General features: G+C 36.9%; 2 protein-coding genes and 1 pseudogene across 4 annotated transcripts; 2 read left to right on the top strand and 1 right to left on the bottom strand.

Annotated features, from left to right (window-relative positions):
* Positions 1-1,877: 1,877 nt before the first annotated feature.
* LOC104727063 (transcription factor SAC51) lies at positions 1,878-3,341 on the top strand. Its single transcript, XM_010446063.3, is given in 3 exon segments — positions 1,878-2,042; positions 2,131-3,145; positions 3,147-3,341. Coding segments are annotated over 2 exon segments (1,050 nt in total). The 5' UTR covers positions 1,878-2,042; positions 2,131-2,173; the 3' UTR covers positions 3,225-3,341.
* Positions 3,342-3,720: 379 nt separating this feature from the next.
* Positions 3,721-6,804, bottom strand: LOC104727065 (root phototropism protein 3-like; annotated as a pseudogene). The gene is made up of 6 exons (XR_015572353.1): positions 6,444-6,804; positions 6,278-6,347; positions 5,567-6,181; positions 4,620-5,471; positions 4,241-4,511; positions 3,721-4,161 (listed from the first exon to the last, which is right to left on the bottom strand). The product of XR_015572353.1 is annotated as a root phototropism protein 3-like (transcript).
* Positions 6,805-9,265: 2,461 nt separating this feature from the next.
* Positions 9,266-11,947, top strand: LOC104727062 (pentatricopeptide repeat-containing protein At5g64320, mitochondrial). Of its 2 annotated transcripts, XM_087475048.1 has the most exons (2): positions 9,426-10,757; positions 10,913-11,947. In XM_087475048.1, coding segments are annotated over exons 1-2 (1,236 nt in total). In that variant the 5' UTR covers positions 9,426-9,523; the 3' UTR covers positions 10,915-11,947. The 2 variants fall into 2 exon arrangements, with proteins under 2 accessions (XP_087331173.1, XP_087331174.1); XM_087475047.1 differs by having other exon boundaries at positions 9,266-11,947.
* The last annotated feature ends 281 nt before the right edge of the window (positions 11,948-12,228 follow it).

The following is a 12,228-nucleotide window of genomic DNA, read 5'->3' as shown; positions in this document are numbered from 1 at the left end:
AACGTATGGACTTTTACTTTAACGAATAATCAAGAAAGTATATAAAATAAAATAAAAAAATTATAGTATTGGTTAGGAACAAAATATATACTATTATTAAACCATAAAGTATAACCTGAAATTATGGATCGTGAGACTTTGTCATCATAAATACCATAATTACGTATATACACGTTCGGCCCCCTTGTCCCATTTCTTTCAAGCAAAGCACAATAAATATTTGCCACCGTTTTAATTTACAAGATTAATTTTCATCCCTCTGTTTCATAAAAAATATCATTTTAACATATATTTTTTGTTACAAAAAAGTGTCATTTTATATTTTCAATGCAGTTTTAAAGATTAAATTCTTTTTTTTATCCCTATAATTTGAGCTAATTAATTAAAAAGAGAAAATTTTTAGTATATTTATAAAAAATAAAATAGAAATTTAGATAATTTTCTTAATTTGTGTACATTATGTCAAAATGATACTCTTTGTGAAACAGAGGGAGTATCTTTTTTTTCTTTTCTATAAATGTTTAAAATTTCCAATTTTCTAACTCAAAATATGTAACCTTCTGCTTATATTAATTCATTTTATACTAAGAAATACAGTATAAAGTAAAATTTAAATGTAAATATATATCTAAAAATTGACTAGATACCGAACCGGACCAAACCAAAAAATTGTAGTATATAATGCACAAGATGAAGGGTGAATTTAGGAAAAATAAAATATAGAAAAGGGTAAAAACGTCATAAAATCTTTTTATAAAGCCTTGTTACTCTTGTTGCCACTCACCTCTTTAGAAAACATTTCGTAATAAAAATAAAATTTTCTACGGTTTACACATTATTGCTCGTTGGTCACTTTCATCTCTCTCTCTTCTTATCCCTTCGCTTTTCCATTGATTCAGCTCAAACAAAAAACCCAAAAAGAGTCTCATCGTTTTCCCTGGATCTGAGTTAAAGATCGTTCCTTTGTAAGGTATCAAAAATTCAACCTTTCTCCTCTTTTATAGTCTGTGTCAATGTTTTCTCTGTATGTACATCTTAAGTGAAATGGGAAAAGTTCTGTAATTTAAGTCTAATTCTAGCTTAGAACATTGTGATTTGTGTATATTCTGAGTTGCCGTAGTAAAACGTAGCGTAACTTTGCTTGGATTAAAGCCTTGATGAATACACTCTGCTTGCTAGTTTGCTGGATGTGGATTAGTCCTTATGCTATATTTTTCATCAGATGCATATAAAATCTCTGTCCTTTTACTGTTGTGAATCTCTGGATTTAGCTTATCTGTGGTGTTGATGAGATGCTTCCTTCGATTTTGCAGAGATACTAAAGTAGATTGAATACAAACAGCATGTGTATTGCCGTATACCGTAAAGTTTTGAGCTTGAATCTATATTGCCGTGTGATTCTGTAAATTGTTTCACCTTTTGAACCCAAACCCTTCAAGATTCAAGTCCTCTCTTCTTTCTTATTCATCTTCCCTTCGTTTTCCTATATATTATAAACGCTTTTGAAAATGGGATCCCAACATTTCTACGTGTACCATTGTGAACAAAGAATCAGCTAGACAAAAAAGCTCACTTCCCTTTCCACAACAAAAGTTACCTTCTTTGGTTTGGTGTTCTATCTACTTTTTTTTTCATTCAAGATTTCCTCAGAGTTATGGTTTGCCAATCACCTGGTAAGACAAGATTTCGAGCATTGAAGTACGAGACAGGAAACGCTAACAAATCAACTATTGTAGTGAGAGTTATTGAATGCTATCAACCGATGGATAATTGTCAGGTTTGTACCATACAACAATGCTCTCTCATTCATCACACTTTTTAGCTTATAGTTTTGGTCTTATAACACTGTCTGCCATTTTTTTGTGTGTGTGTTCCAGGCTGAATACTTCAGACTTCTACTTAAACCAGTCACGTAGTTGGTTCGTGATCCTTCGCCATATTTTCAATCTGAGTTTTTTTTGTTCGTTCGTCTTTCTTTTACTATCTTTTCAAAAAGGGCACAAGAAGTACTGCATTCACCCAACTGAGCAACTTTACAGTCGGTATGTTAACTCTCCCTCGTTACTCCTCTTATAAAACTGTTAACTTTATCTTTCTTGAGCTGACTTTTGCTTTTTTTTTGTTCTGCAGTGTAGTACTTTTTACAAGTTCTCTTGAGTTAATCTGCAAGAGCATGCCTCTAGATACAAGGCAACGAGATTTGCCTCTGGGCTTAAGTCAAACTTGCTTTGAGGATATAGGAGTTCGGTCTGTCCATCCTAGAATTCCTCTCCCTGAGCTTGGGAAACTATACGCAGCTGAGCTTCAGGCTCGCTGTTTCCAGCCACCGCCATTCCAGTCTTTACTGTGCAGTCATGATAAGGAGTCTTGTGGAAAACGATTCTCACGGTCTGACATGCGGTCTTGGTGCGCTGCTGCTGCTGCTACTACTACTACTACTCCACATGGAGCATTAGAGTCTTCTCAGAAAAGACTTATGATATTCGATCAGTCAGGAAATCAAACTCGTCTATTACGCTGTCCATTTCCTCTACGGTTTCCATCTCGCTTGGCTGCAGAACCAGTCAAACTCTCTGAGTTACACGGTCTAGACAAAGCTTTCAGGGAAGATAATGAAGAGTCTGATGAGAACCATTCAAATGGAAAAGAGTCAGAAATGCATGAAGACACTGAGGAGATCAATGCATTGCTATATTCAGATGATGATTATGATGATGATTGTGAGAGTGAGAGTGACGATGAAGTAATGAGCACTGGTCACTCTCCTTATCTTTGTAACAAAAGGGAATTGGATGAAATCGATGGTCCTTGTAAAAGGCAGAAACTACTGGATAAGGATAACAAAATCAGTGAGTCATCATCACTTGTGGGCACTAAGAGTTCCACAAAACTCAATGGATCCTCCTTTCTCAAGGACAAAAGTCTCCCTGAATCAAAAAACATCTCGACCAAGGAAGACAGTGGTTCTGGTCTGAGCAACGAGCAGTCGAAGAAAGACAAGATCCGTACAGCTCTGAAAATACTCGAGAGCATAGTCCCCGGTGCAAAAGGAAACGAAGCTCTCTTACTTCTGGACGAAGCAATTGATTACCTAAAGTTGTTGAAACGAGACTTAATCTCCACAGAGGTTAAGAACCAAAGCTCCCACCACTCACAAGCCACCAATCTTGTTGGTTAAAGAGACAACATGGGGAACAAGAAATCTGCAGACAGATAAGGCTTGAAGATTCTCACGAGTTAAAACGTGTGAAGTGGTTTTTGGGTACGTATCCTCTGCACCAGCTTTTTTAGCTGTATATATTGGACTACTTTAAGTATATATGCTTGTGCAATTTCAAAAAGTTAAAGAAGAAAAGATGTCACTTTCTTCTTCTTCTTCTCTCTCTGTGTGGAAAGAAAAGCCAAAGTCGTCATGGTCATTGATCGACAATGATTATCTTTTTTGGCTGAGTGTGGATGGTGAAATCAAAAGGCAATATTCAAAGTCTAATTTCTCAGACTCGCGTGGTCTATGTATCTCCTCCCTCCTCCCTAAGGTAATAAAAATATCTCTGACCCACACTCTCTTTTGTCCATATCATGACTAAATGGGTCCATGTTTTTTTGAAGATGTCATGTTCATGTCATTAATTTTAATGTCTGTAATAATGCAAACTATTCCTTTGTCTTTTTGCTTCAACCCACATGTTACTGTGTCTGTTTTGTTGTATTGTCAAATGATTTTGTAATAAACCTGCGAGTTTCATAATCTTTGATGTCACTTATTCCATATTAGAAACCATTAAGCATAACAAATTAGAATCAAACAAAAGCTTTTTCTTCCCAAAGAATCAAAATCAACAAGATACAAAACCCATCACTTCAAGAAATTGAGTTCCTCCATCGTCTTGGTTTCCTGATGGGTTGATGATCAACACCAGCTTGTTCTCCCCCGGAGGACATGTCATGACTCTCATGTCCACTCATCTTAGTAAGTTTACTTAGCTTCTTCCAACCACTAGTCCACGCGGAAGAAGACGGCGTGTTCTTCACTTTCCCCGTCTTCTCAAACTGTCTTTGCATCACTTCCATCTCGTTCTGAAGCTTAACGTACTTAGTCTTCACCGTCTCTAACTCGAATTTCAAAGTGTTAATATCCTTCTTAGCCGCAGCCCACCCTTCCTGTTTTCAAAGTTACAAAAGAATTAAAAAAAACATGGATTTTGTTTTGGAATCTTGATGAGTCTTTTCTCTTACTTGCCTGAAACGATTGTGGTGTTGCGTCAATCAATGTCTTGCGATTTGGGATCAATGGTTGATATGTACCCATGGCTTCTCCTAACGTCGTTGACTCCTTGAGTGATGTATTGGCCAAGGCATTGCTTATTTTGACTTGCTCCGAGAAGAGAACTTGAACCACCACTCGCAATGGCAACCTCTCGTTCTGAGCCGCGTGCATACACTGATAGCTTTTGACAGTCCATCACTCGGCATAGCCGTTTCCTCTCGTGCTCCGACAATGTCGGATGCGCCTATCACAACAAAATACCAAAATTACAATTAGAGATCAAAATTACAATTTTTTAATCTTATTAACATAAAACAAGGAATTGACCAAAATGACCCTTTCATATATATACCTTGAGATATGAATCAATAGCTCTGTAGAGTCCATCGTCACAAGTCCGAGCAGATTCAGGCAACGCCTCAGCCAAAACCTGAAACTTGGTCAACGGCAGATTCCGATCTCTAGCAACTTCTGTAAGATAACTATCCACAAGCCTCGCAACTCTCATCTTCGCGTTCTGAGTATTACTACTACTACCACCACCGCCACTGTTATTACTATTCCCTCTCGGGATACCGGCGTCGGCGTACATAGACTGCGACGGAGACGGCGACATTCGACTCGGGCTCGACCCTTCTGTCTGTTCTTGAACAAGAAAATGTTCAAGCAATCTCTGAACAAGATCAACATCGTACATTGTTGTCTCTCCTTTGTTGTTGTAACCAGGAATCAAAAGATCTTGAAGCGTCGCTTGTTCGAATTGCATCCCTACACGTTTCTCGAGCTCCGTGATCAGCGCCGGTGCTACTTTGAGCATGTTGGCTGCTCTGAGTAGACGGAGGAGGAAGCTACAAGAGACTGAATCTTTCTGTGGTGGGATTATACTGATTAAGGATTCGACGATCATGCGTTGGTCTTTTGGGCTTATTCCGAGTCCGGCGAGACAAGCGACTGAATCTTGATGTCCGTTTGTTTTCCCAGCGGAGAGAACCATGTGTAAACCGCCTTTCCAATCTGGACCAGAGCTTCCTCCGCTGCTGTTGCTTCCACAGCTTACACTCATTTCGTCTCCTCCTAAACCTAATCCTCCTCCAATGGTGGCTGGAGCTACAGCAACTCCTCCTTCTTTAATTAAACCCGGAAGCCATTTTCCGGCGTAATGCATTATTACAGCTCCGAGGAGTTCAAATCTCATACCTTTCACCTGTTTCAAGCGCCGTAGTTGGATGATTGAGATATATGCACATCAAGTGTTTGTGAAAATGCTTGTGAGAAAATAATCCATGTACAGGTACGTACCTTGATTGCAGTGATTACACGGACGAAATGATCGATTCTTAAGATAGAGACATCTTCGAACCACCAATCTGGAGGAACAGGTTGGTTGTTATTAGTGTTGTTCCTACTCGGGCTACAATAGAAACTTGAATCCTTTGATTCGTTCCATCTCGGACTTGAACTTGCGAAGTTAGTGGTTGATGGAGATGGAGTTTTCCCTGTGTAAGCCCATCTAATCCCTTTTGGGTTACTACAAGCTTTCCAAGCAATAGATTCACTACACCTCCTTACAATCTGAAGATTCTCAGCCCAAGGTGAGAGCTTCTCACAGCTCTTTAGGACCAAGATCGAGTCTCTCCATGAAGACAGAACCACATAGCTGAGAAAAGCTTCTGTCTTGAAGATTAGATTCCCTTCTTCAAGATCCTCTGTCATCTCAAGATACTCTGCTGCACAACGTAATCCTGATATGTTAGTTGCCGTGAGATCCACGGGAACTCCATAGCAGAATTTGGATGCAAGCTCAAACGCTTCTGGTCCTCCGGGTAGATCATCAAGAATCAGGATCGTCGGGTCAGGATCTCGTGACTCGTAGATCAATCTGTTCATCTTCCCGCTACGTGACAGCAACGGATACTGAAGTAATGAAACAGAAACACTTTAAATCCATAAAAAAAGTTTCTGAAGTTATAACTTAATAATATTGATGATGACTCAAGAACATGAATTTACCTTGTGTAGGTGGAAATTTATGTCACCGATTTTAACCAGAAGATCGCTGGGGATATCCGTAGCTACAAACCTAATCAAAAGCAAAGGTTTTATCATTTTGATATGAATATTAACTTCCTTAACAAGGAAGCATGTTGTTTTCCAGTGACTGTAGTGAAAGTGTTACCAAGATTGGCCTCTAAGCTCAAACCCATCAGTCTTGACGCCACCATGCTTGTTAGAACTCAAAACCCCATCACCTCCATACTCTCTTATTCCTCCTCCTCCACCAACCCCAACCCCGCCGTCGCTCTCAGATTCCCACATCATTCACAAAAATTTACTCTCTGATAGTTGGAAGCAAGAGAGAATATAGAGAGGATGAGAAGATCAAAGTGAAACCAACTGTTCCAAGAGTTGAAGAGATTGATTAGTTTTGATTATAAAGATGAAAGAGAGAGAGAGAGAGAGAGAGAATAGAGAGGAGATATTATCCCCACATGGGATGCTTGTAGAATTGGAGTTTTCTCTGAATAGTCTATTTTCTCAGAGAGATTATCAAAACCAAAGTCACTCATATATCTACACAGGCTGTGAAGTAATGGGCTTAAACTCTCTGCTTCTCAATTATCATAAAAATTTTGAACTTTAATTCAGTAATACAATTTTTGCCCATTCTTATCATATAATTCAAGATTTTCTATCTGTCTTTTTTTTAGATTTTACATAACATTATTAGATTACTGACAGTTGTAATATGTTATTTTTCAGTGAAGATATGAGTTGGTTAAGAGGAGGAAACAAAAGAAAGAGAAAAAGAAAAAGAAATGGGAGGGACACAAGTTGGGGAGTGAGTGTCATTAACTATGACAAAGCCTCGTTCCTTCTTCTTTGCTTGTCTGTTTTTTTATAATGTTGCATCCTCTCTATGTACAATGCATTTAACTTCCTTCTTTTTGTAACTTTGCTTCCTTTTCCTCTTTGATGTTTCTCTTATGGGTCCATTTCCCTAACTTCTCTTCTCAGTTTTGCATATATCTCCTCTCACTTTCTTTCAAGTTATTCCTCTCTGTCCCTAATCTTCATGAGTTTGAATGTGGCTAGATAGAACAAATTTTTACGGGTTACAAAAGTAAAGTTAAGACATACAACACTTAAGTGACTTAACAATTTTATATCCAATCATCCAAACGCACTAGCTTGGTGCATCTAGTAGAGATATTAGTATCGTATTTCCGGGCTTACTTACCATCATACTATCAATTTTGAGAATTTATTATTTTAGATATTTACTTCACGAGATAAATATATGATGTTTATACAAGTTGTATTCACAATAGTTTTCAATGGTTGTTGGTTGATGACAGTAAAACAATGGAAGGAAAAGTTAGAGGAAAATTAAAAGAGAGCATTAAAAACAAAGGGCTGTTCATACATACATAAATGGGGAGATAGAGATAGAAGAAGTGGTCCATAAGAATGTCAGCTATGTATATTTAGTAGCAATCCTTCTCATTGCGACTATATGTAGATAGAGCCATGATTTTCATCAAATTAACTTAGCATTTTTTTGAATGGGAAGTTGTTGATGTGTTAGATCTTATTAGTGTGATCAATATAAAATATTAATTTGTAATTCATTTGGTACAAATACTATCAACTTAGTCAGCTTCGATTCATTGTTTTCCGAGTAGTTAGATTAGAATGACTTAAGCACGTTTTTTTTAATATAACACTAATTATCTTATCAGTGTGATTAATTGTACTTCATTTGGTACAAATACTATCAAATTAGTCAGTTTCGATTAATTGTTTTTTTTTCCGAGTATAGTTAGATTAGAATGATTGAAGCACGTTTTTAAATATAAACACTAGATATCTTTAGTTATTAATTATTAGTATATTTTTGTTTTAAAGTGTTTTGAATCACACAGTATGATAGTACTATCAAGAAACATTGCCATATGATCATATGATTGAAGGTCATATTCAAGAACTAATCCAATCACCACGTTATAACTCTTACCTCCACATATAACCCATGGCCATAATTATAAAATGGCCACATATTGATTGGATTGTTGTTACGAAGGGTTAAAACATATAAACTCAATATATATATATATATATATATATATATATATATATATATATATATATTTAATACACAACTAGATATTCATCCGCGGTACACCGCGAGACTATTGGTACACCGCGAGACTATTTTTTTATAACAGAATGTAATTTATTTTATAGGTTAACTATATATAACTAATGTTTAATTTGTACTTTCTTTAATATGTACAACCTTACAAATATAGATATATTAGTTAGTATAGAAATTAAAAAGTATTTTGTTAGTAGTATAGAATTTCTACATATATTAAAAGTAGGAATGTTATATCGACCGCTAATACTTAACTATTTATGTTTTGTTCATATATTTATAGAAAAGTAGATGTTATATTCATGAAATATAAACAAACTAATAAACTAATTGACCCATGGTTCAACCGGTCCGACTAATTGACCCAGTAACCCGAAAGACTTCTGGTTCACTTTCCGGTCTGGTTTTAAAAATATTGTTGTTTATTGATTAGGCCGATTGTTTAGGAAATGTCTGTATGGAGAAAATATTGTTTTGTAAAATTGAAAACTTAATATTAATTAAATTAATTATAATTTTAATACTTAATGTTAAAGGGAGTGGTTCCTGTTGTTTTGGAAATTTTATTAGGATATGAAATTTTGTTTCCAAAAATCAAAACTTAATATTAATTAATTAAATAAAAACAAATTAATAATTAATGCTAATAACATGCTTGTAAATAAGTTGCAATTCTAAGATTTATTTGCTAAATGTCTCCAAAAATATATATATAATAATATAAAAGTAATAATGGGTTTGCTATATTATATATAGATACCCACACATTTATTGGCATTACATAAACAAAAAAAAAATGCATTATTGATGATGGTAGTAGTGGTGATGAAAAAAAAGGTGCCACAAGTAAAATTGTCGGTTCCAATCGGACCGGCTCTACTCATCCGACGGCTGAGAGAAACCGTTTCTGATAAAATCTAACGGTCAGGAGTTCAAGAAGAATATTCGAACCCTCCAGTTCAGTTTAAGGATTTCAGAGTCTATAAGGGTAAATTGGTGATAAGCAGTGTTCTGAAGTTTCTTCTCGTCGTCTCTCATCGGAACGGAACCTGAGAGAGTCTCTCAGTAAAAATCATCATTCAAAGATTAATGTGGCGTTTATGGTCATGCTAACAAGATCAAAGCTTGCTCTAAGCGTGAGCAGAAGATCACAGTCTCTTCTGAGAATCTCATATTACACGATTCTCTCTTCTGGAATCTGCGGCGGCGCCGACGATGGCGGTGGTTCCGACTCACCCAACGAATGGGAGAAGCTTCTTAAACCATTCGATCTTGAATCTCTCAGGAATTCAATCCACAAGATCACTCCTTTTCAGCTCTGTAAGCTACTTGAGTTACCTCTCGACGTTTCTACATCAATGGAGTTGTTCTCATGGACCGGTTCTCAAAAGGGTTATCGTCACTCCTTCGATGTGTACCAAGTTCTTATAGGTAAGCTCGGTGCGAACGGTGAGTTTAAGACAGTTGATAGGTTGTTGATGCAGATGAAAGATGAAGGAATCGTTTTTAGAGAATCTCTCTTCATTTCGATTATGAGAGATTACGAAAAAGCTGGGTTCCCTGGACAAACCACGAGATTGATGCTGGAGATGAGGAATGTGTTTTCCTGTGAACCCACTTTTAAATCTTACAATGTTGTCTTGGAGATTTTGGTTGCTGGTCATTGTCATAAAGTTGCAGCTAATGTGTTCTACGATATGCTTAGCAGAAAAATCCCTCCAACGCTTTTCACATTTGGAGTTGTGATGAAAGCTTTGTGTGCTGTTAATGAGGTTGATTCTGCTCTGTCTCTGCTTAGGGACATGACGAAGCATGGCTGTGTACCAAACTCTGTGATTTATCAGACTCTTATACATTCGTTATCCAAGTGTAATAGAGTGAACGAATCGCTTCAGCTTCTTGAGGAGATGTTTCTGATGGGTTGTAACCCTGATGCTGAGACGTTTAATGATGTTATCCTTGGTCTTTGTAAGTTTGATCGGATTAACGAAGCTGCTAAAATGGTGAACAGGATGCTGATCAGAGGGTTTGCTCCTGATGATATAACTTATGGTTATTTGATGAATGGACTTTGTAAGATTGGTCGTGTTGATGCTGCAAAGGATCTATTTTTCAGAGTCCCGAAGCCAAATGTTCTGATCTTTAACACTCTTATTCACGGGTTTGTGACTCACGGAAGACTTGATGATGCTAAAGGTATTTTATCAGATATGGTAACGTCTTATGGTATTGCTCCTGATGTCTGCACGTTTAACTCACTGATCTATGGATATTGGAAGAAGGGTCTTGTGGGTATAGCTCTTGAAGTTCTTCGTGACATGAGGAATAAAGGATGTAAGCCTAACGTCTACTCTTATACAATTTTAGTTGATGGTTTCTGTAAATTAGGAAAGATAGATGAAGCCTACAATGTTATGAATGACATGTCTGCCGATGGACTGAAACTCAACACTGTTGGTTATAACTGTTTGATATCTGCTTTCTGCAAGGAACATCGAATCACCGAGGCCATAGAGATATTCAGAGAGATGCCAAGAAAAGGCTGTAAACCCGATGTGTATACATTCAATTCGCTGATATCTGGACTCTGTGAGGTCGGTGAAATAGAGCATGCCTTATGGTTACATAGAGACATGATATCTGAAGGTGTTGTTGCCAACACTGTTACTTACAACACGCTGATCAACGCTTTTCTCAGAAGAGGCGAAATCAAAGAAGCTCGTAAACTAGTCAATGAGATGGTTTTCCAGGGATCCCCGCTTGATGAGATCACCTACAATAGTCTGATAAAAGGGCTGTGCAGGGCCGGGGAGGTGGATAAAGCGAGAAGCTTGTTTGAAAAGATGTTAAGTGATGGGCTAGTACCGAGCAGCATCTCCTGCAACATACTTATAAACGGGCTCTGCAGAAGCGGGATGTTAGAAGAAGCGGTTGAATTTCAGAAAGAGATGGTTTTGAGAGGATCGACACCAGATATTGTGACGTATAACAGTCTGATAAACGGTCTGTGTAGGGCAGGTAGGATCGAAGATGGTGTGGCAATGTTTAAGAAGCTTCAGGCTGAAGGGATAACGCCTGATACGGTGACGTACAACACTTTGATGAGTTGGTTGTGCAAAGGAGGTTTTGTTTATGATGCTTGCTTGCTTCTGGATGAAGGTATAGAAGATGGTTTTGTTCCAAATGATAGAACCTGGTCAATTTTGTTACGGAGTCTTATTATCCCCCAAGAAACATTGGATAGACGAAGGTTTTATAATGCAGTTATCTGAAACTAAAAAAGAGAAGTAGTCTGTTTGGTTAGAATTGTAACTGTGGAATGTGTATTACTGTCTTTGTCATAGTGTGTTATACGGACCTCAATTAAAATGTCAATCAAGGTTTGTCAAGGCCCTTTTATAATGGGCGTTGGGCTATTTTCTTTTACTAGAAGGCTAGGCTGAATGAATGAATATTATGTATACAAAAATATTTGGACAATAATTTAGGCATGTTACCATATAAGTATTTGTCAAGTTATCATATATAAGTATTTGTCAAGTTTACACTTTTCTTGTAAATATTGCAACTTGTATCTATGTAGTTGTAGTTGTAGATCATGATTTTGTATCGCTTTTTAGTTACCAAGTCATTGGGGCTTAGTTTGCTTAACACTAGTAAAACACAAATATACATAAATATTCTGACAATTACTTTAGGCATGTTACCATATAAGTATTTGTCAAGTAAGGTTACACTTTTCTTGTAAATATTGCAACTTGTATCTATGTAGTAGTCTTGTAGATCATGATTTTGTTTCGCCTTA

The sequence above is a fragment of the Camelina sativa genome, chromosome 11, assembly GCF_030686135.1.
Source record: "Camelina sativa cultivar CO46 ecotype springtype chromosome 11, ASM3068613v1".
In the NCBI taxonomy this organism is placed as follows: Eukaryota; Viridiplantae; Streptophyta; class Magnoliopsida; order Brassicales; family Brassicaceae; genus Camelina; species Camelina sativa.
Note: the sequence above shows the minus strand (reverse complement) of the source record. Positions and strands in the feature narration are given on the sequence as shown.